General features: G+C 35.1%; 1 protein-coding gene across 4 annotated transcripts in view; it reads right to left on the bottom strand.

Moving 5' to 3' along the window:
• Positions 1-24,612, bottom strand: part of DOCK8 (dedicator of cytokinesis 8) — a 312,124-nt gene that overhangs the window by 55,665 nt on the left and 231,847 nt on the right. For all 4 annotated transcript variants that reach the window (XM_051962333.1, XM_051962351.1, XM_051962346.1 and 1 more), the window contains 6 exons: positions 22,746-22,895; positions 19,889-20,002; positions 16,627-16,782; positions 9,402-9,541; positions 6,988-7,157; positions 468-613 (listed from right to left, as the gene is read on the bottom strand). In XM_051962333.1, coding sequence (XP_051818293.1) covers positions 468-613; positions 6,988-7,157; positions 9,402-9,541; positions 16,627-16,782; positions 19,889-20,002; positions 22,746-22,895 — 876 coding nt within the window. The remainder of the gene's footprint in view (positions 1-467; positions 614-6,987; positions 7,158-9,401; positions 9,542-16,626; positions 16,783-19,888; positions 20,003-22,745; positions 22,896-24,612) is intronic.

Raw genomic sequence — 24,612 nt, 5'->3', positions numbered from 1 at the left:
GAAATCCTAATCTCATTTTGGTTCCCTAAATCTAGATCTTATCATTTGGTTCCCTACAAGAGGGAACCTCCAAACCTAAACCTCATCAGTTTTGCTGTTAACCTTGCTAGTTTCAGATCCTCTGATCTTCCTATTTGCCCCAGTGGTCTGGACTCCCTGTGATTCATTATTATTCCCTCTAGCAAGAGAAATGAAATCTTCATTGGAGGATATAAAGAAGCTATTATTCTATAAGTGTGGGAGACTTCCTGGAATAAAAATTTCCTTCTACCATCATGGATCATAACTTGTCTAATTTAATAATTTAATAAATCTAAGGAATAAGGGGTTCTGAGCTCAAAGTTTACAATTCTTATTACTTATAAATTCTGCCTTTGTTACATATATGTGGGAATACTATGTATATTATAAAAGAAATACTGAATATACGTGAAGATCAAACTAGTGAAATTCATGAGAATGTATACCAAAGAAGAGAGAGATGCTCCAGACATCTTCGAGAGGTTAAAATTATTCCCTGCAATGGCCAGTGCCACAGTTTGATTAATTGAACTTCCACCTTCTTGTTCTTCATCTGGGTTAGTTGGACGACCTTTCCCACCACGATCTGAAACTGCATTTTAAAATATCATCAGTCAAGTTAACTATTAAAAACCATTAGTTTATTTACATTATTTATTATTTAGTATATTATTATTTACATTAGTAAATAGTTTCCTTAGTCTATTGTACAAAATTTACTTCCAAGAAAACTAAATTCCATGGGCTTGATTTTGATGCCTGTGTATTAGTAGAGTCTGGGAAATAATTTTAGTTAGGACTGGTATCATTGTTTTAATCTACTGCCATACATAAGAAGAGGCAATCAGATTAAAAAAGGAGATGAAAAAAAATAAAAAAAGAATTAGGATAGAAGGTAATTCTTGGAAATGAGAAAATTGACCTTCATAAAAATTTTAAAAGCTGCTTCTAAGTCTAATAGACTTTGCTTAGCCATGGCATATGAGATCAAAAATAAAGATCATATGATGATTGACTTAGCTTTTTAGTCTAACATTGTAATGTTTTAGATAAGAAAGCTAATAGAACCTCTCTCAGTTTTTATTGTTGCTGTTCATTATTTTTAGTCTTATCCAACTCTCCATGACTCTATTTGGTATTATCATGGAAAAGATTCTGGAGTAGTTTGTCTTTTCTTCTTCAGCTCATTTTACACATGAGGAAACTGAGGCAATCAGGGCTAAATAACTTGCCTAGGGTCATACAGTTAATAAGATCATATTTAAGCTCAAGAAGATGAGTCTTCTTGACTCCAGGCCTGGCACTATTCATTGTGCCACCTAGTAGTCCCTTGAAACTCAATCAAAGCATCAAATGAAAGGCAGACAACTGTGAAGGAAATAATTGTACCACTTCTGAACAATTATTTCTCACTATCAATATCAATATTGATATTGATATAGCAGCTAGGTGGCACAGTAGATAGAGTTCCCCCTCCTGGAATCAGGAAGACTTATCTTCCAGAGTTCAAATCTGACTTCAGACATTTCCTGTGTGGAAAGTCCCTTAATTCTGTTTGCCTCAGTTTTCTTATCTGTAAAATGAGCTAGAGAAGGCAATAACAAACCATTTCAGTATCTTCACCAAGAAAACCCCAAATGGGTCACAAAGACAATTAAACAACAAGATGAGTTTCATGCTAAAAGTTCATTTTTAGGACCTAAAAAGAAGGAGGGTAAAATTGTAAAGCAATTAAGTTCAAAATAACTGTGGGGGTGGGGGGTGGGGGGTGGGAGGGGTGGCAGACTTGTATGGGAACTCTGTAATGTTGGCTTCAAGGATTTCTGTATTCTTTTCTATCTGCATGCAAGCAATACAGGGAACTCTTGGCATGAGAATCCTCTCCTTTAATGCAAAGTTCTATTCATGTTTAACTTGTTAGATAAATCCTAGTGAATTTCTAAGGTACATCAAATATACATGATTTAGCATAGGTTATAATTCTAAAACTGTAAAAGACCTCTGGGGTCATCTAGTCAGGTGCACTCATTTTATAGAAGAGGAAACAGATGTGACTTAGCCAGGATCATACAAATAATTGGCATAAGAGGTATATTGGACCCTCAAGTCTTTTTGACTTCAAATCTTGAATCTGATATTGAAGAGGGGACCCTGAAACTCTAAAAATCTTTGAAGGAGAAAATCTCCTTCAACTCTGCCTCAGTGAGGGAACCTGGCCCCGGGGACAGTTTCATCCTTGTTATCTAGGTGGGGTGGGCTCAGTCCTAAAACTCATTGAAGTCAATTCAAATTCCAGCTCAAGCTGGATGAGCCAACTTGGGACTCCCTCCCATTATAAAAGAGCCAAACTAAAACCCTCTCTTTGCAGAGGTTCCAAATGTTGTGCCACAGTTCTCTTTAACTGTCCTGACTCAGTTTCCCTGTACTAGTTTCCCTGTACTAGTCCTGACTGAGTTCTATCTCAGTTTCCTTAATCCCTTTAGCTGTAAAATCCCCCTCTGATCCCTTAAAACTGAGGACCATTTGCTCTAAGGTTATAAATTGCTAATGTAAGACTCAAGATAAGAGGGAATTCAGACTTCTTGACTCCTTCTGCCCTCAAGAATTTACTTCTGTTTATTCAGACCTCCTGACGCTGGCTGTTAGTAAGAATTTATGGCCTCGGGGCAGCCAGGTGGCACAGTGGATAGAGCACCAGCCCTGAACTCAGGAGGAAACTCCAAAAGGATGTTGGGCAAAAAGGAGTTGGATAGGGGCAGCTAGATGGTGAAGTGGATAGAGCCCCAATTCTGAAGTCAGGAGGACCTGAGTTCAAATCTGGTCTCAGACACTTAACACTTCCTAGCTGTGTGACCCTGGGCAAGTCACTTAACCCCAATTGCCTAAACCAAAAATTAAAAAAACAAACAAACAAACAAACAAAAAAAAAGAATTTATGGCCTCCCCCAATCCTGATAAAGCCAAATGTTTCTGTGAAGAAGTTTCCCTGCTTCTTTCCCCTTTCTTTGTAAAAGGTATTTAAGGGTTTGGGATTCTCCCATACATCCCTGGATTCTTTGAGATGACAGTCTCATCCAGCCGCGAGACCAACATGGATCCCAGTATATCTCTCCATTTAATAAACTATTGAATTGATCTCTAATCTCTGGCTGGATCCTTTGAGATGAGAGTCCTGTCCAAACAATTATGCTCTCCAATTAATAAAATATTAAAAACTCTCTAATCTCTCTCCTGCCTCAGTTTCTCTGGCATTACACAAACATGCCATGCTATGCCAAGGAAACCTCTGTCCACTGGAATAATATTCTTTTCCAGTGTTATTCTCTCTTTATCCTCATCTAGTTCCCTAACCAGACTTTATACCTCTCTGTCAGGATTTCTAATCTTACTTCCAATCCTCATAATAAACCCTTTAATCAGTCTAGGTTTTCAGGTCTGTAAATTCTTTTACAGAGAACCTCTGCACTGCCAGAAGGGAGTCCCTAAAACTCCCTATCCTTGTGCCGAATCCCAAGGGATTGCAGGAGAGCCAACCTCTCCATTTGGTTCCCTGAACCCCAAACCTGCCACTAGACCTTATAATTTCACTCCCTGACCACCAGAAACCCCTCATTTTGGTTCCCTAAATCTAAACCTTATGAATATTACTCACAGATAAGTCATTATAATTTTTCATTTTGACAGCTATATAATAACTTCTAAGTTTAATTTATGTTTGGGGAGCACTTCACTTGACACATTTGAGTTTTAAAAGACTAAAAGATTCCATTGAAAAATTCTTTCCATTGTGAATCACCCAAGAAAACAATTAAACAATTACCTATAAAATTTGGGAGTGATGTGTTCTGAAGGAATGTACTCCATTTTGGGAAAATTGAGTCACAGTCAAAAAATCTGAACAGTTCTTAATGGAACAATGTACACATTTACCATAAGTCAGCTAGGACCTCTAGAAATGCATGTCATCTACTTCTGTACTTTTTAAACACTAGTCCCAACTTGATTGTCAAAAGCTAGGTGAATTGAATTTAAATGAGACAGAGTGACATAAAATCATCAGCCTCACTGTTTCCTCCAGGCACTGAAGTCCAGTGTTAAGATATACATATCAAGTAAATTGGTTCTGTTTACTGGGAAGGGAGGCTACTGCAGAACTTGAAATAATGACTGAAAAAATCATAGTTCAGCTAAAGGCTCTGCAGTAATGTTTAAAGGTGATAAAATTATTTCTGTGGGAATGTCTGTCTTTTGTTTTATTTGCATGCATTTCAAGCTACAGATGAGCCAATCCATTTTTCAGAGTTAAAATTCCAAAACAACTAAATTAAATAGAACTTCATGGAGGGATAAGGCAAAGTAATATTGGCTTCAAGGATTTCTGTATTCTTTTCTTCTATCTGCTTGCAAACAGACGCTCTCTGGAACCAAAGAGGTCTCCGACTAGCTAATTGGATGCCATGATAATCTGTACAATATGGTAGAAGAGAAGACGGAGAATCACTATGGAGTAACTAGAATTTTTAAAAAATTAAAATTTTATTTTTAACAGAAATTTTTAAAGAATAACTTTGAGTGAATTTTTCATTTTGACTGTTAGAAATACTCAAACTAACTACAAAGGAATGTGCTATCTGTATCCAGAGAAAGTACTGATACAGAGAAATATGTATAGAATGATTATACACACACACACATCTAATGGGAGCCATCTCCAGAACAAGGAGAGGGAAGGAAAGGGAAAAAAAAGGAAAAAAAGAAGCATTTACATGATCAATTTATTATATATTTAAAATGAATAGTAAGTTGTATATAATAGATTTGCAGTTTCATGTGCTTTATTATTATTACTACCACACTATGTTATGGAAATGCTTATTTATTCTATTAAAAATAAATTAAAATTTATTCACCTTTCAAAATAGGAAAACTATTGCTGTTTTGTTCTGAGGCACCTTGGCCTCTGCCCTTTGTCAGTATCTTGCATTCAAATCCTTTCTCAGAGATTTACTGGTTGTATGACCTTGGGCAAGTGACTTAATCCCAGTTTCCTTATCGATAAAATGGGTATTATATACATACCAACCTCATAGAATTGTTTTTAAGAGTCAGATGAGATAATAAGCCTTAAAGATAAAAAAAATGTGTGCTACTATCATGTACTTTTTCCTGACAGAGTGGCTTATGAATCTAGGGAAAAGGTGATCTTTTGCCTCCAAATTTTCAAATAAAAAGAGATAAGACTATCCAAAATATATTTACACACATGAAATCATAAAATTTTAGAGCTGGAAGGAAGAGACTTTGGACATTAACTAGTCTAGAGGGAAGAAAACTGCAGTTACTTCTGACTTGTAACCTCTGCATATTCATCCAAATAACTTGACATTAGGGAGGCAACTTAGATTAGTGACTCTTCAATTGCCTATCAGACAAAAATACAAAGTCTTTGACTGGTATTGATGGACTTCACATTCTGCTCACAATCTACTTTCCCAAAGCCTTTTTCCTTATAGCATCTCTTTCTCTAAGGTGGGCAATTAACTCTTCCTCTATCTTGTCAGCCACTTGTGGTATCAGGTTGTTTTTATTAATGTCAACCAACCTAGTACTTAGCCAGAACCTTTCACAGAGAAGTTAGGCTTTTAGTAAATGTTTGTTGAATTAGGTTGAATACCACACATATTTTTGTCATCTCTCTCTGAGAGGCAGTGCACCATGATGGTAAGACAGTTAGTCTTGAGATTAGAAAAAAATGGATTCTAAACCTGCCTTTGATAAATACAGATTTTGGGATCTTGGACAAATGACTCCCAGTGCTCTAGGCTTTCAGTATCAAACTCAAATAGAAACAGGATTGCTAATCTGTACATAGGAATCTCTGCTGATTGTATATTGACTTACTTTTAAGCTATGGTATTATTTGCTTTATTACATTAAAAAAAAAGCTTGTGTTGTTAAATATTTCTCAATCATATTTTGATCAGGTTTCAGCAGCTGGGATGTGTCACATTGGCCTTTTGGATTCATGTTTGACATCTCTGCTATAGGCAACATTCTAACTTTCTGCCTAGCAAAGGAGGTACTGATCTTTATTGATAGAAAATTTTCATCTGGGAATTCCCTTTTCCGTCGATATTACAAATCTAGTCCTATCTAATAGTATGAATACTCCTTGGAATGATTTTTGATCTTTTAATGAAATGATGCTCTTTACTTCCTGTCCATTCATTTGACAAAAGAGAAAAGTGAGACCTGGACAGGTTAAAGTGCTTTGCCCTACGTCACCCTAGCTGGTCAGTCAGTGGAAGTGTTAGGATCAGAAACCAGATTGGAAACCTTACTCTAGTACATTTCCTGGGACATGGCTCTATTTTTATTGCAAATGACCTTTTGTTGCTCTACCTACCTGGAAGAAGAATTTGGCTCATGGAGGCATAGATTAAGTCGTAGACCTAATTATTGGATTAGAATTTAGACATCATTCAGTACAGCCTCCTCCTGTTTACAGATGAAGAAATTGAGCCGCATATAGATTAAGTGACTTGGCCAAAATCTCATAGATATTTTGTAGCAAGATGAGAATTTGTATCAAGGTTCTCCACTTTTCCCCATAAGGATTTTCCCCACTGCATCCTGATGGTGGAATTTGTGAATCTGTGTTCAAAACAATTTCTTTGTTTTCATGCAAAATATGTTTATATTTTGGGGGGAAGCAGAACATTTTCCCACAAAATAACCAGGTCAATAAAAAAGTCAGTTCCTGCATTTACACATACATGTAGCAATTTTTTATACATTCATGAAGTAAATATTAGAAGCTCTTGTCTAGAAAACAATAATTCAGGTAAATTAAATCAGTATTTGAATTAATTACAGTGACTTCATCCACACCATGTGTTGTTATAAGGTACAGTTAGAGGGGGCCCTCAAGTGCCAAATAAGGAAAGAGAAGACATCATTAGTTACCTGTGAAATCATAGAGCTGTGGCAAAGCATCCATGATTATACCAACCAGAGGGAGATAAAGGGCAGCTACTTTGACTTTGACTTCTGGTTTAGAGCATCGGGGGTCCAGGTCATGAGAGCTCAGTAGGCTATGGATGGCACTAATGGCTTTCCTCTGCACTTTAGTGATTCTGTTGGCAAAAGAGACGCAAAGACTCAGTGGAAGAGATACCCAAAACATTAAAGGATATAAGAAAGCAAACAAATGCATACTTTTAATCCTTTCATAAAAGCAAAAACAAGCAGACTTTAAAAACCCAATCAAATAACAATCAGACCACAGATAGCAAAATATCAAGCAAAATAGCAAAATGCATAGACTCTTGGACTCAGGCAGGAAGAACTGGCTTCCCACCATATCTCAGATACTTACTAGATATCTTGACAAAAATATCTAACATCTCTGAGAAAATCTCAATGTACTGGACTTCGAGACAGGACAACCTAGCTTTAAATCCTATCTCAGACACTAGATGTATAACACTGGATAAATCAAATTATATTTCTTTATTTGTAAAAATGAGGGTGGGTAACAGTAGTACCTACACCTCACAGGGCTGCTGTTTACAAGGATCAAATAAGAAAATATATGTAATATACTTTAACATATTTAACATGTATAGGACCTGCCATTGAGGGGAGCGAGTGTAAGGAAGGAGGGGAAAAGTTGAAACAGAAGTTTTTGCAAGGGTCAATGTTGAAAAATTACCCATGCATATAAACAGCTATAATAAAATTTTTTTAAAAAAAGAAAATGTATGTAAGATACTCTGCAAACTTTTAAGAGATTTTATTGTGAGTTATTATTGTTGCTGTTCAATTATTTTATTTGTATCATACTTTGTGATCCCATTGGGATCTTGCCATTTTCTTCTCCATAGCATTTTAAAGATGATAAAACTGAGGCAAACAGAGTTAAATGATTTGTCCAGAGTCACACAGCTAGTAAGAGTTTGAAGCCAGATTTGAATTCACAAAAATGAGATGCATCACTCTATCCACTGTGCCATCTAGTTAGTTGTTTCCTACCTATTGTTATTATAGATCAAATTTTCAAAAGGCATATATTAGTACTTAGTAGATATTTAATAAATTGATTGATGGATCACTTTGTGGCACCAAGATAGTAACATAAATAAATGGGCATAGAAATCAGTGCCTTATGTAGAAAAGGGAAATAGGGGGAAGGGCACAAGAAATTTAAGCCAGAATTTCAAGGGTGGAGTTGATTCTCAAGAATCCTTTCAGTAGGATAGGTAGATCTTGGTAAGACTATTAATAATATTGTGTGTGTAGATGGGAGGGTACAATTTAGGGATGAAAGAAGAAAAAAAGGAAAGAAAAAGGCAGAATAAAAAGATAAAGAAAATATAAAATATAAAACTTTGCTAATATTTTAATATTTTAGTTCCTCTCCAGGAGATAACAAAGATAGTAGATGTATTTATTTGAAGGAGGTAACCAACATATTATATATTATGATAAAGTGACCTTTCATGTTGCCCTAGCATGTTTTGGATCACATAATCAGTAACAATTTTACAAGAGGACTAGATTTCACAAGAGTGAAGTAGAAACAAATGTCTAGGTTTCTTTCTCCACAGGTACCACAGGTACCACTTGACCAGAGGGAAAATGGAAATTGCTGTCAAGGTAAACCTTAAAGATTATTTAATCTACAGAAGTACTGTCATAAAGGAGATTTAGGCATAAAGAAAAGTAGGCACAGGTTGAGCTACCTCAAAAAGGCAAGAATTTGCAAATGAAATTTCTCTTTGCCTCAAAGATGGCTTTCTAAGGCATCTTGTCATCAAGGGAAATCTGGGCTGCGAGGGCAAGTTTAGTTATATACAAAGCAAGAATTCTTCCTTTGGGGTTTTTTGAATTTGTTGTTTTAAAAAAAAGTTTTTTTTTTTTTTTGATAACTTTTTCAAAATTGGGTTTCTCTGTAATCTTATATATTTTATTTTAGGCATTAAAAAAGCAAAACCCAACCATAATTACTCTGAAGTAGGCTTTGTAGGTTTCCCCAGCAGTGTTGCTTAATACAAAAAAGGATAAGAAACTAATGCCATAAAATGATTATTTTTTGCTGAGATTATGGGAAAGTGTTCGCTTAAGGCTGAGAAAGAAATCTGAAATTACTGGTTTTAGGTCTGTACTCTAAACAGCCTTTTAAGTTGCAGGGAAGATGCTGATCTGCAAAGGGATAGGAATTTCCACCCTGAGAGCTCCCTGGGTCAATGATGTCAGAGGTTTAGTTTTGTAAAAATTAAATTTTGGGACTGTCCCAATCCATGCCAACTCCCACATATGCACACATCTAATTCACACACCTCTTTTTATTTTCACTGAAAAAAAGATCAGACACATACCCTTCTCCCTCAGCATCAAGTACAGCAGCCAATTCAGTGAAGAGAAGACCTGTCAGGAAGTGCTGCTGGCGGTAATCAGGAGACAGGTCAAACATACTGGCGATCTTCTGGTCCTGGAAACTGGAACAAGAACTGGAGTTCTATAGAAATGCAGGAGATATTTTGGTGAGTGGCATGAGAAAACACAAACAATTGGAAAAGATGAAGAAAGTAAAACACAGGGGTTGCTGGTGGCCTCTTGAAAAAGGGTTAAAAAAGAAAAAAACAAACGAAACAAAACATTCTAAGGAGTTGGAACCTGGGAGATTACTGGTTGGTAAAAAAGTTGTGACTTTTTTTTTGTCAGTGGAATACCATAAGCTTTTACAAAGAATATGATCTTAAAGAATTCTGACATTTATACAGAAGATGATTGTGTTGTTTGGCAGGGATATGTTTTGGGGAAAAAAAGGATATTTTGATATAATTGGCTTCCATTGTGATCCTAGGTGTTTTTTTTTAAATGCATTTTAAAAGATGATTTTGGGAAGGGTCCACAGGCTTCACAAGATTACCTCAAAGGGTCCATGACACACAAAAGTGTAAGGACCTCTGTGGTCCAAAATCCAACTTCTGAACATGACTGAGCATAGTCTGAATTTCATTAGACTGGAGCAAGATGTCATCAGATAACAGAATTCCCAATTTTGCTCAAGTATGGGAAGTTTTTGCATATTTTTCTAAGCATAAATTTCATTTACTATTTTGATAAGAGCCAGTTGCTTGAGGAGAGATGAAAATGATGCAAAGCTTGTGACCTTGTGTGTGTGTGTGTGTGTGTGTTGTATGTATATTCATGTGCACTCAAGATAAAAGCCACTGGCAACAATTCCCCCAAACTCAGCTACTGGTCAGGTACGCACAATATCTTATGTAGGCATAAGTCAGAATGAAAGAAATACATTTGATATTTTTTTAAAAAATAAGATTCATTTCAATTGATGCAAGTCTAGATTACTGGACTTGGTTTGATTAGTTGTAAAGTTTTATCTTTTAAAACTAAGGCAAAATCCCATCTTTGTGTTAATAGCCAGATCCCTTGGTAAGCACCTGCCCCTGATGTGGGTAAATTCTTTTTTTAAAAATTTATTTTTATTTAAATTTTTTTTGTAATTTATTTTTTTTAATTATAGCTTTTTATTTACAAGATATATGCATAGGTAATTTTTCAGCACTGACCCTTGCAAAACCTTCTGCTCCAACTTTTCTCCTCCTTCCCCCCACACTCCCTCCCCTAGATGGAAGGTAGTCCCATACATGTTAAATATGTTAAAGTATATGTTAAATACAACGTGTGTGTGTGTGTGTGTGTGTGTATATATATATATATATGTATATATATATACTTATTTTGCTGCACAAAAAAAATCAGACTTAGAAATAAGGTAAAAATAACTTGAGAAGGAAATCAAAAATGCAAGCTGACAAAAACAGAGGGAGTGGAAATGCTGTGTTGTAGTTCACACTCATTTCCCATAGTTCTTTTGGTGTGTGTAGCTGGTTCTTTTCATTATTGAACAAATGGAACTGATTTGGTTCTTCTCATTGTTGAAGAGAGTCGCGTCCATCAGAATTGATCTTCCTATAGACTTCTTGTTGTCATGTATAATGATCTCCTGGTTCTGCTCATTTCACTGAGCATCAGGTCATGTAAGTCTCTCCAACTCTCTCTGAAATCATCCTGCTGGTCATTTCTTACAGATCGATAATATTTCATACCATTCATATACCACAACTTATTCAGCCATTCTCCAGTTGAGGGGCATCCATTCAATTTCCAGTTTCTAGCCACTACAAACAGAGCTGCCACAAACATTTTGACACGTAACCTTTTCCCTTCTTTAAGATCTCTTTGGGGTAGAAACACTGCTGGATCAAAGGGTATGCACAGTTTGATAACTTTTTGAGCACAGTCCCAAATTGCTCTCCAGAATGGTTGGATGCATTCACAATTCCACCAACAATGTATCAGTGTCCCAGTTTTCCCACATCCCCTCCAACATTCAGCATTATCTTTTCCTGTCATCCTAGCCAATCTGAGAGGTGTATAATAGTAGAATTGCCTTAATTTGCATTTCTCTGATTAATAATTATTTGGAGCATCTTTTCATATGGCTAGAAATAGTTTCAATTTCATCATCTGAAAATTGTCTGTTCATATGCGTTGAACATTTATCAATTGGAGCATGGCTTGATTTCTTATAGAGTCAATTCTCTATATATTTTGGAAATGAGGTCTTTATCAGAACCTTTTAACTGTAAAAATGTTTTCCCAGTTGATTGCTTCCCTTCTAATCTTGTCTGCATTAGTTTTGTTTATACAAAAGCTTTTTACCTTAATATAATCAAAATTTTCTATTTTGTGATCAATACTGATCTCTAGTTTTTCTTTCGTCACAAATTTCTTCCTCCTCCATAGGTCTGAGAGGTAAACTATCCTATGTTCTTCTAATTTATTTGTAATCCTATTCTTTATGCCTAGATCATGAATACAATTTGACCTTATCTTGGTGTATGGTGTTAAGTGTGGGCCAGTGCCTAGTTTCTGCCATACTAGTTTCCAATTTTCCCAGCAGTTTTGTCAAATAGTAAATTCTTATCCCAAAAGCTGGGGTCTTTGGGTTTGTCAAATACTAGATTATTAAAGTTATTGACTATTTTGCCCTGTGAACCTAAACTATTCCACTGATCAACTAGTCTCTTTATTATTATTATTATTATAACTTTTTATTGACAGAACATATGCATGAGTAATTTTTTACAACATTATCCCTTGCACTCACTTCTATTCTGACTTTTCCCTTCTCTCTCTCCACCCCTAGATGGCAGGCAGTCTTATACATGTTAAATATGTTATAGTATATCCTAGATACAATATGTGTGTGCAGAACCATATAGTTCTCTTGTTGAACAAGAAGAATTGGATTCAGAAGGTAAAAATAACTTGGGAAGAAAAACAAAAAATGCAGTTTACATTCATTTCCCAGTGTTCCTTCTCTGGGTGTAGATGAATCTGTCCATCATTGATCAATTGGAACTGAATTAGATATTCTCTTTGTCGAAGATATCCACTTCCATCAGAATAATCCTCATACAGTATTGTTGTTGAAGTATATAATGATCTTCTGGTTCTGCTCATTTCACTCAGCATCAGTTCATGTAAGTCTTTCCAAGCCTCTCTGTATTCATCCTGCTGGTCATTTCTTACAGAACAATAATATTTCATAACATTCATATACCACAATTTACCCAACCATTCTTCAATTGATGGGCATCCATTCATTTTCCAGTTTCTAGTCACTACAAAAAGGGCTACCAAAAACATTTTGGCACATATAGGTCCCTTTCCCTTCTTTAGTATCTCTTTAGGATACAATCCCAGTAGTAACACTGCTGGATCAAAGGGTATGCACAGTTTGATAACTTTTTGGTCATAATTCCAGATTGCTCTCCAGACTGGTTGGATCCATTCACAATTCCACCAACAATGCGTCAGTGTCCCAGTTTTCCCACATCCTCTCCAACATTCGTCATTATTTTTTCCTGTCATCTTAGTCAATCTGACAGGTGTGTAGCGGTATCTGACAATCGTCTTAATTTGCATTTCTCTGATCAATAGTGATTTGGAACACCCTTTCATATAGGTATCTGAAAATTGTCTGTTAATATTCTTTGACCATTTATCAATTGGAAAATGGCTTGATTTCTTATTAGAATCGTTTCTCTATATATTTTGGAAATGAGGCCTTTATCAGAACGTTTAACTGTAAAAATGTTTTCCCAGTTTGTTGCTTTCCTTCTAATCTTGTTTGCATTAGTTTTGTTTGTACAAAGGCTTTTTAATTTGATATGATCAACATTTTCTATGTTGTGATCAATACAAATTCCTTCCTCCTCCACAAGTATGAGAGGTAAACTATCCTATGTTCCTTGTTCTTTATGCCTAAATCATGGACCCATTTTGATCTTATCTTGGTGTATGGTGTTAAGTGTGGGTCCATGTCTAATTTCTGCTATACTAATTTCTAGTTTTCCCAGCAATTTTTGTCAAATAATGAATTCTTATCCCAAAGGTTGGGATTTTGGAGTTTGTCAAACACTAGATTGCTATAGTTATTGACTATTTTGTCCTGTGAACTTAACCTATTCCACTGATCAACAAGTCTATTTCTTAGCCAATACCAAATGCTTTTGATGACTGCTGCTTTATAATATAGTTTTAGATCCAGTATAGATAGGGCACTTTCATTTGATTTTTTTTTTCCATTTGCTCCCTTGAAATTCTTGACCTTTTGTTCTTCCAGATGAATTTTGTTGTTATTTTTTCTAGGTCATTAAAATAGTTTTTTGGGAGTCTGATTGGTATAGCTCTAAATGAATGGATCAGTTTAGGGAGTATCATCATCTTTATTATATTCGCTTGACCTATCCAAGAGCACTTAATATTTTTTCCAATTGGTTAGATCTGACTTTGTTTGGAAATTGTTTTGTAGTTTTTATCACAGAGTTCCTGACTTTCCCTTGGCAGATAGATTCCCAAATATTTTATACTATCGGCAATTACTTTAAATGGAATTTCTCTTTGTATCCCTAACTGTTGGATTTTGTTAGTGATATATAAGACTGCTGATGATTTATGTGGATTTATTTTGTATCCTGAAACTTTACTTATAGATTATTTCTAATAGCTTTTTAGTAGAGAATGTCTGGGGTTCTCTAAGTATACCATCATATCTGCAAAAATTGAAAATTTGGTTTCCTCATTACCTACTCTTTGTCAACTCTTATTGCTGAAGCTAGCATTTCTTATACAACATTGAATAGTAATGGTGATAGTGGGCAACCCTGTTTCACTCCTGATCTTATTGGGAATGGTTCCAGTTTATCCCCATTACCTATGATGCTTACTGATGGTTTTTAAGTAGATGCTACTGGTTATTTTAAGAAAAAGTCCATTTATTCCTATATTTTCTAATGTTTTTAATAGGAATGGGTGTTGGATTTTATCAAATGCTTTTTCTGCATCTATGGAGATGATCATATGGTTTTTGTTAATTTGGTTATTGATATAGTCAATTATGCTAATAGTTTTCCTAATATTGAACCAGCCCTGCATTCCTGGTATAAATCTTACTTGGTTGTGGTATATTATTCTGGGAATGATTTTCTGTATTCTCTTTGCCAATATTTTATTTAAGATTTTTGCATCAATATTCATTAGGGACATTGGTCTATAATTTTCTTTACTCACTTTTAAAAAGCCCTTGGGGTCTGTCTTTAGGACAAGGAGGTTCTCAGCTTCCTCTACAGAACAGGGACAGATGGACAGTAGTTGTCCTGCAAATGAGCTGCAAAGAGCAGCAGAGCTGCAGAAGTGTGACTGTCCTGGGAAGAGCGCTGACCTGCAGAAATGCCACTGCCTTGGGCAGAGCCCTGCTATGCAGAAGTGTGACTGCCCTGGGCAGACCTACCCCCACCCCCTTTTCCTGTGTGGAAGTGTGACTGCCCTAGGCAGAGCCCATGCTGTGAATTGTGGCTGCAGCTCTGCTGTGATTGTGCTGAGTCATTCCCAGTGCTGGGTGGGTGTGGCCAGGTCCTGTGAAACTCTGGAGTTTTGGGATACCCTCTACCTTTGGCATTTGTGTAACTTTTCTGCTGATCTACTGCTTAGCAGAGCAGCCAACCTGTGGTAGAGTCCTCCCTGCAAATTCTCCACCTGTGGAGACTGCAACCTGCTCCTGGTCCGCTCAGCATGCGCTAGCCTCTATGTTCTGCCTCCCTGCATGCACTGGCTTCCTCACATCTGATCAAGACAGACTTTTTCTGGCGATCTTCGAGATTAACTTCAGCTAATAGTTTGCTGTACTCCCAGTATTTGTAGTTTCTACCAGTCAAGCACTATTTCAGAGGCTGAATTTGTTAATCAGTAAGTGTGTGTCCTCTCCATCATCTTGGCTCTGTCAGCCCTGTGGGTAAATTCTTGCTTCTGTCTTGGGCTATATATCCTTTGTTCCTTTCCAAGGAACTTTACTCAACAAACAAACAGACCAATCCTTCAAATATGACAACTTTACTCAAGTCCTTGCTCCAAGTGTTTGCATTTATCCAGTACTTTTTCTGATAGTGTGCAAATAGCTTTGATAGGGATATAATAACATGTCAAAGGTATTGGACTGCATCATTTCAAAAGCAAACCTTTTGGCGCTCCTCTAATTAAATTTCCTTGAATGGAGTCCAAGACAAGCCTATGTAGTTAAGAGAAAGAGTGGATAAACTTGGAGCCAAAAAGACATGGATTCAGATCAAGTCCTTGACACTCAATAACTGTGTTACCCTGTTCAAATCCCTTAACTTTCCCAATATCGATTTTTTTTTTTTTGGTACAACAGAGCTCCTAATAATATCTATTGCATAGTATTGTTTTGAGGATTCAAAGGAGATAATGTTTGTGAAATGATTTGCAAATCTAAGGCACTCTAATAGTTTTTGCTATGTTATAGCAAACAGTGTGACTGAAAGGTTTCAGTCTAGTTAGAAGACTTAACAACTTATATTTAAATATCCTCCTTCATATTGATATCATATTTTTAAAATTCCTTTTTTTTAATTCATAAAGAATTACAAACATTTCACTATATAAAGAACAACAATAACAGGATTGTAAATGAAATCCTGAACTTGTTACTTCATTTATTTTTAAGTGTTTAAAATTGTATAATTTTAACAAGATAAGAACAAAGGTGTTTCATTTATATCCTCTTTGGAATGTCATGCTTCTTTCTTCAGCATAATTTAAAATGTTTAATTGGTGTTCCTTTCTTTATCTATCTTTATCCTTTTGTCTCTTTTTTCCCATTCTGTAACCCCATAACTTATTTTCTCTAGCACTCCTTGTCTAGGATAAACTTTCAAGGAATTTGGATAAGCTGAGCTGTTGGGGAAAAATAAATGAAATCAGGAAGAAGACTAAAAGTTAGGTTAGACAAGTCAAGTGATGAGTCCAGCACTTAAAATTAGTTTCTATAACTTCATTAAAGGAGACTGTTTCCTAAGCTACTAGGGATCTGTGAGACATGGAAGCTGTGAATCCATCACATGAACATTTCAAAGTTCACAATGCAATAAATTAAACATAGGAAAATGAGGAATAAAGAACAGAAACAATTCTTTTCTATGGGTTGGTTACCTGGGAAGAGATAGAGGGGTTGGGAGATGCTGGAGCTGCATCAGGAGCCATGAAGAAGAGGTTCAGGTTGAGGTAATGTTCATGGCTGCAGAGGATTCTGAGAAACTCCAGCCTCATGGAAATAAGAGTTGGGAGATTATTGAGTTTGGCTGACAGCTGAGAGGAAAAGTGAAGAGAATACAGAATTGTTTTGTTAATAAAGGATTGGATTTTAGTTTGAACATCATGAAAAATATTCTTTCTCCCCAAATCAAAGCAACCAGTTTTCATAAACATCAAAGGTGCTATACAACAGATGATGCACCGTGTAGGCCAGATCTGCCCTATATATATATATATATATATATATAATATATATATATATATATATATATATAATATATATATATATTAAGGCAAAAGCAAAAATAATCATAACATTTATTTATCAGAAGAAGACAAAACACTAGTTATCATAACATTTACTCAATAGGAGACAAGAGCAGAAATGATCAACCTATAAACCTGGTTCACACATTGCTAGTAACACAGAATGATTGTAGGAGAGAACAGGCACAGATGTTCAGAATGCTAACAGCAAAGTATTTGAGTAAGAAGCCCATATGCTTGGGGCAACTTACAACTCTAACCCTGGTGTCCTGGATCTCTTTAGAAAACAGTCAGTACTACTTGGAACCACCACCTGGGTAAAGCTGCTTTTCTGCTACATGCATTCCTTCTGGTTCTCCCAGCTCATTGCTGAGCAAAACCATTATTAGGGTGCTAAAGTAGTGATGGACGTCTATCATACACTTCTTGCCAGTATGCTGAGAAAGTAATGTAGTCTTTCAGCACCAAGTATCTGCCTTAATTTTAAGAACTTCTAAAGTCCCAGATCTATTATGAGCTTCAAAAGTGTTTCTCTCTCTCAAGCTAGAGATAGCAATTAGGTCACACAAACTTTCCCAAGCTAGCTCTTTAAAAGCAAGGGATACTTCCCGCCTCTCCCCTCCCCCCCTTAGTTTTCAGCATAGCCAAGATTATTTTCACAGAAAAGTAGTTGCAAAGATTTTTGTTTTGGTTTATTTTTATCCTTTGTTCTCTCTCTCAAATCAGTTGCCCAATTTCTATCCATTAAATGTTTCTTTAATATTTCAGCTTAACTGAACTCCAAATTGAAGATCTCACATCCTCACAGTCCCCTGAGTAAACTATAAGGGCATGGTGAACCTGTCTGGAAAATAATCATGAAGTATTTTTTCACCGTAACATAAAATAATAATAATTTTATTTTTTACAAAAATTCCAATGTGAGAAACTAAATGAAAGGAAGCCAATCTCATAGTGGGTCACATCAAAATACTAGATAATATGACTTGATCACTTTAATGCTGAAATGATTCTTTTTTTAGGTTCTAATTAAAAACTCTATTGATAAATTCAAAAAGAAGCTTACTGAAAGAAAAAATCAAAGGCTTTAGAAAAATATGCTATGAAAAATGCCCAATAGTTGCACAGAAGTAAGAGAGTAAAAGAAGTGTGTGTGTGTGTATGTGGAAAGAGGGGTTCATTTAAAAAAGAAATGAAAAAATTGGGAGGACTTTTGGAGGAATTTCATCCTTCAGACCACTAAAAAAACCAAACATGCTATAAAAACAACAGAAAGCTCATAAAGGTCCAAAGTAAACCATCTGCTCTAGTCTCCCACTGTTCCTTGTACATCTTTGTATATACTTGTGTTCTGTGACAAGATTACTATATTAATGGTGAGATTATTGAGCTCTGTTCTATATTTATATAGTAATCTATTTACAAAGTGCTGATGGTTTTCAAGGGATTCTCTCAAAAGTCCTCTCAATGTTTTTCTTTATTCATTAAATTTTTTATCCATGTTTTAAAAACAAAATGCACTTTTTTGCAAACATTGCTTAACCAGAGCTTGAGAGGACCTTATCATGAATCCAACCTCATTTACAAAAGGGGAAACTGAGGGTCAGTCAGACTAAATTTGTGTGTCCACAGTAAAGTAGGCAACGTTTTTGAGCAACAGTAGCAGACTCTAACATAGAGGCACAGAAGAGTAACCCTAGAAGTATGGTACCAAAGAAAGAGCACTGGATTTATAATTAGAGGACCTGATTCCAATCTTTAAGTCTAATACTTAATACTTGAATGACCTAGGTAAGTCCTTTATTTCCCTAGATCTCAGTTTTTATTCTTTGCAAAATGAAAGAGTTGGTCATGTAAGAGGTTGAATGACTGATAAGTCTACTTCAGGGATCATCTAGTGCAACTTTCATGTCAAAGATGATGAAATTTAGGAGGACAAAGGTTAAATGATTTGTAAAAAATACCTTCAATGTTTTCTGAGGAAGAGTAGAACTGTCATCCTAGAACTATCCTGATCAGATGAGGCAATGTTATACGAAGCAATTCACAAATCTTAAATTGCTATATAGATGTCAATTTTTATTATGTCAAAATGGTTACATAACCTTCCTGCCTCCACTCCCCCAACATATATACCATTACAAGAAACCACCTTTGGGCATAAAATAGCATTCCATTAACTTTTTTGCATCCAACCAAAACATTTTTCTCAATTAAGGATATAACTTAAATTTGAAATGAATTTGAAATAAAAGCTATAATTTGTGATTTCAAATGTAAAAAAGGGAAAAAGAGAGAGGGTAATTTCTCTCTGACACCTGCCTACACATTCCAGAATCCTTTTGGTAAAGTTCTGGAGGTTGTAGGGGAAAGGAAATTCTTTGTACCTGTATATATGCCTGACAAGAATTCCTCTATAAGATTTGTGACAATTCTTTGTGAATACAATCTTGAGCCTTTAAAAAATTTTTAAATCTGTCCAAAGCTATTTTCATGAAATTTTTGTCATACAGTCAACTGAAAATTAACTAATTAAAATGACTGAGTTTTAACTTGTTGACTTAATGGCAATCACTGTGTTGCTATATGTACTAAAGATTCCTGAGCTCCTTGGGTCAAAGAAGCAAATATATAGCATAAGAAACAATAATAATTGACTGAAATATTCAAAACCCAGACCTTGCTTCACTTTAAGGCCTGTTCTCTTTTACTAATGAAAATCAATCAAATCCTAAGCATCTGGGGACCATTACCTCATTTGGGGCTTCCTGGGACCCAGCCAGAAATCTTCCCCCTCTCCCAGAATTAATTAATACATTGTTTTGTGTATTGTAACCATTTCCTGGGCCCTGGTAGTTTATTGTACATGGTCCTCATTCAAAGTCAGGCTTACCTGATTACAGTAGTGTTTGATTAGGTTAAACACAAAGCCCCTATCCATTAGGGAAAAAAGGTCATAGAGGAAAAAAGCCAGGCTGATGTTAATTTTTTCTGCTTGATCATTTTCCTTTAAAAGAAAGAAATGACAATCATTTTGATGTAAGTGGCATTAAAATAAATAGATTGCTTGCTGGGAATAAGGACAATTCTACTCTGGTCTTAGTTCTGCTGAAGGATCTTTGAATGCCTTTTAGCAAAGTGTTTAATGTTTCTGGGCACCATTTTTCCCCAATCAGAATAACTAGAACAACTACACTTGAAGTCTTGTGAAAACTAGAGTAAATTATAGTCAAATTATTGTCAAAACTATGAGTCTTCTCAGAAGAAAGGTTAAGGAAAATGTTATTCCTCCAGTGTAGCAAAATGTATCATGAATTATTTTCAAATTCATATCATTCAAATCATATTCTTTGTTTATGGCTTAAGTATAAGTATTGACTTCATGGTGAAATAACCCAGAGAATACACCCCAGGAACCCAGAAACTTGATGCAAAACTAAGGTGAGACACACAAATTTTAGTATTAGACATTGAACCATTTTGATTCTTAATTTATGGGAATGAATGCTGTTTCTAGTATTTGACAAAAATGGCAAAAATTGAGATAGTTTTTTAAAATATCAATAGTCAACAAGATTGTTGTCCAATTATGTCTGATTTTTCATGATCCTATTTGAGGCTGTCTTGGCAAAGGTACCAATGAAGTAGTTTGCCATTTCCTTTTCTAGTTCATTCTACAGATGAGGAAAATAAGTCAAAAAAGGTTAAGTGACTTGCCGAGGGTCGCATAGATAATAAGTGTCTGGAGCTGGATTTTAATTGGATTTTTCTTACTCCAGGTCTATCCACTCCTCTATCTAGCTACCCTGTTCAGGCATTGTACTTAGTATTAAGGATATAAAGAAAGGCAAAAAATATCAATTTCTGCTCTCAATATTATTTTAGAAGATGATTTTGGTATAAGCAAATCTGGATAAGGAAACTACTACTACCAAAGTAGAATAGAAACTGTTGTACAACTCATAATTTCAGGGAATTATCTGGGGGAATAAGAAGTTAAGTAACTTTCCAAAAATTACAATAAGTGTACATCAGAGACAAGGCTAGAACCTTAGACTTAATATCTTTTTAATCTACTCTGCCATGCAATTTCTCAAAAATTATATATGTGTGTGTATGTGTATAAATATTTTGTATATACACATTTATTTATTATAGAGAAAGTTTATTGATGACTTTGTTTTTATGTCACAATTATTTCTCACTAATCTCCTACCCCCAACCTGTGAATACTTCCTTGTAACAACAACAAAACGGCAGGACCAGTTTAGTTACCATATTTAACAGGGTACATTATATGTTGCATTCTGCATTTGTAACTCCTATCTTTCTACTCAGTAGAAAAAGTTGTGTGTCCTAATTTCTTTAAGACATACTTTATTCTTTACAATTCAGGATTTGTTTTTTCCATTAGGTGACATTCTCAACCAAAAAGAAGCTCAGGGTAATATAAATTACCAATGCTTAAGTGAAATCAGATTGGGGGAAATTTTATGGTCTCCTGCTTCTCATATTCTTGACCTTTCAGGTATTTCTAGTTTGTTTTTTTTTTTTTTTTTTTTTTTTTGGTTTGTTTGTTTTTTTAAGATTTGTGTCCTTTAGAGTTAGGGGCCATCACCAGCTGCCTTATGTCTGGCTACTGAACGCCAATGTTTCTGGAGGACAGAGTGAGAGAAATAACTTTTAACAGCTTTGTCTCACTTAAATTCATTCACTTGCAAATTAAGACATCACTCTTGTGATTTCATTGGTTATCTTTAAGAACAAAGGATGAACAAGAATCTCTATAGTCACTCTAAGATATTGTCCCAAATGTTCCTTCCAGATCTAAATCTATGATTCTATGATGTATTGTATACTTGCCTCATTTTTTGTTTTCTCAGTACAAAGCCATTTATCTTTTGTGGAGTAGCAGAGGAAGTAGGCATGAAATTCAAAGTTTATGATTTCCAACTCTAGTTCTAGGCATTTAGAAGGTCTTATTTCTTTTTATATATGACTTAATGTAAGGATATGCTCAGAGTAGGCACTCATATTTTGAATTAATAAAGAATGTTATGTTTTACTAATTTGATACATTTTAAATCTAAGCTAGCTTCTTTCTCCTAGGGATGGCCTATTTTAGTTAGGAGCACACCGAACTTGGAATCAGGAAAAACTGGGTTTGGATCCAGCATCAGAGGCTTATTAGCTATATGAAAGCCATTGTGAGGCTCAAGTGAGATAATTCAGTTAAAGCATTTTGAAAGCCATAAAGTGTTATATAAATATCATCTATTATTAGTACTAATTTGCTTGAAGACCTTGGGTAAATTATTTACTTGGAGACAGGAAGAATTGAATTTGAGCTGAGAAGAATCTCAGATACTAGTTAGTTGTGTGATCCTAACCAGGTCCTTTAACCACTGGGACACTCAATTTCCTAATATGGAGAATGGAGACAAAAACACATCTAAAAGGGTTTATGATGTATCTCAAAGATAATGTATAGAAAGCATTTTGAAAACCTGTATTATATATATGTCTTGGATTACTATTTTTGTTAACAATAATAATAATAATGATGATAAATAATAATTTGTGTGTTCCTGGGTAAATCATTCACTTCCTCTGTCAGTTTTCTCACCAGCAAAATGGAAATACAACTACTTGCCATGAGAGATAACTAAGGCAATACAGCTGTCTAGGGCATTTGACCTGGACCAATTATCAGTAAGAAAATTTACAGTTTGACTTGCGTTTCATATGACCTTTTGAGGCTTCACTAGGAGGGCTGCAATCTCGGAGGTGACCACATTAACGATAGTTGTGACATCATCTTTGAATCGATCTGAAAAACGAGTTCTCCGAAAATTATCCCGTTTATCCATGTTATGCACATACTGAGCCATACTCTTCACCTTTAGAAGAAAAAAGAAGTCAGCAGAGAAATTAGTGGCCTGCTTCCATAGCATATAAATAGTAAATTTTCTTCTTTTCCCCCATTTGTTCTCTATGTTTTTTCATACAGAGGGTGGTGTCATTAGCTAGAATGTGCCTGAATTAACAAATATTCCTTCCATTTGGATACCTTTCATTCTGAGGAGAATCTCTTCTTTTTGCCCAAGCACCAGGGCAAAGGAGTCCCTTTTAGCTACTTTGTTGGGACACATCTTACTGCCCCAGAAATCGTAGACACAGATTCTTTCCTTCATAATGGAAGGATTTTTTTTTTTGTGTGTGATATATTTGGCAATCACCAAGAAATGTAAACATTTCCACATATAAAGGACAAAAAGAGGATTGAATGTGAAAGTGAATTTCAGTAAACATTTAAAAAAAGTGTATATTAAATTTAACAAGATAACAAAACTGGCTTATTTCTCTCTCTGAACTTCTTTTCTTTTCTTCTATGTTCTAATGATGCTATTTTTAATTTTTAAATTGGGTATCTCATGTAACTCTTCCTGGCAACTCTTTATGACTATACATATTGTATATACTATACAATAAATCTTTGTTTATTTCTAACTATATAACTATGCAATTATTGTGTGTCTTCTCCACTAATCCACCAGGACCCCAAACCCCACCCTGATCTCCTGATCACCTTCCTTTATAACAAATTTTCATAGAAGGGCAAAACAAATCATTATGTTGGCCCTCTCTGATGATGTATGCCTCATTTTGCACACCTAGTCCATCACCTCTCTGCCATGCTTCATTATTAAGTCTTATAAAGTCATAAATATCCACTGCTTTGATAAAAATTTTAAAATCTTTTGATGAGTTTTATCCTTTATGATAGTGTGGTAATAATGGTATATAAATTATTCTATTTCTGTTCATTTCACTTTGTATCAGTTCATCCAAATCTCAAATTTCTGGGATTCTATCATAGTCACCTTTTGTTGTTATTTCTTAAAATATAATAAAATATTAAAATTATTATTAATAATAATATATAATAATAATCAATATTAAAATATTTTTAAAATAAAATAAAATATTAAAAAATTTATCACATTTTAAATAGAATTCCCCATTTTCTATTCCCCAACTCATGGACAAACTGTTTATTTTTTGTTCTCTGCTAGAATAGAAAGGGCTCCTATAAATAGTTTTGTGGAGAAGGGTCATTTCCTTCTTTTATTTCCTTGGGGTTAGGGGTGGGGTTAGTTATGCCTAATCAGAGGTTTCACCAAGACATTGGGAATGCATAAATTAGACACTTTCTGAATTTCTTTGCAGAATGATTGGATTACTTCTCAGAGCCACTGAAAGTTCATTAGTGTTTGTCCTTTAGAATATGAGCTTTATAAGGGCAGAGACCATGGTGATGACTTTTGTATCCCCAGTCCTTAGCATAGTGCCTGGCACACAGTAGACACTTCATAAATGGTTACTGATTGTGCTCCCATAGCATCTTTGATAATTTCAATTTTCTTTTGTTATTTTACTAATCTGACATGTGTGAAGTATAACATCAAATTTTTTTTAATTTTCTTTTCCCATATTAGTAATTAGGAGCATTTTTTTCATGTTTGTTGATAGCTTGTACTTGAGAACTGCATGGTCTTTTGGCTGTTTATCCATTGGGGAATGGATCTTATTCTTATTTAGTATCAATTCTTTTTT

The sequence above is a fragment of the Antechinus flavipes genome, chromosome 1 (assembly GCF_016432865.1).
Source record: "Antechinus flavipes isolate AdamAnt ecotype Samford, QLD, Australia chromosome 1, AdamAnt_v2, whole genome shotgun sequence".
In the NCBI taxonomy this organism is placed as follows: Eukaryota; Metazoa; Chordata; class Mammalia; order Dasyuromorphia; family Dasyuridae; genus Antechinus; species Antechinus flavipes.
The sequence above is the reverse complement of the archived record's forward strand: the minus strand, read 5'-3'. Positions and strand labels throughout refer to the sequence as shown.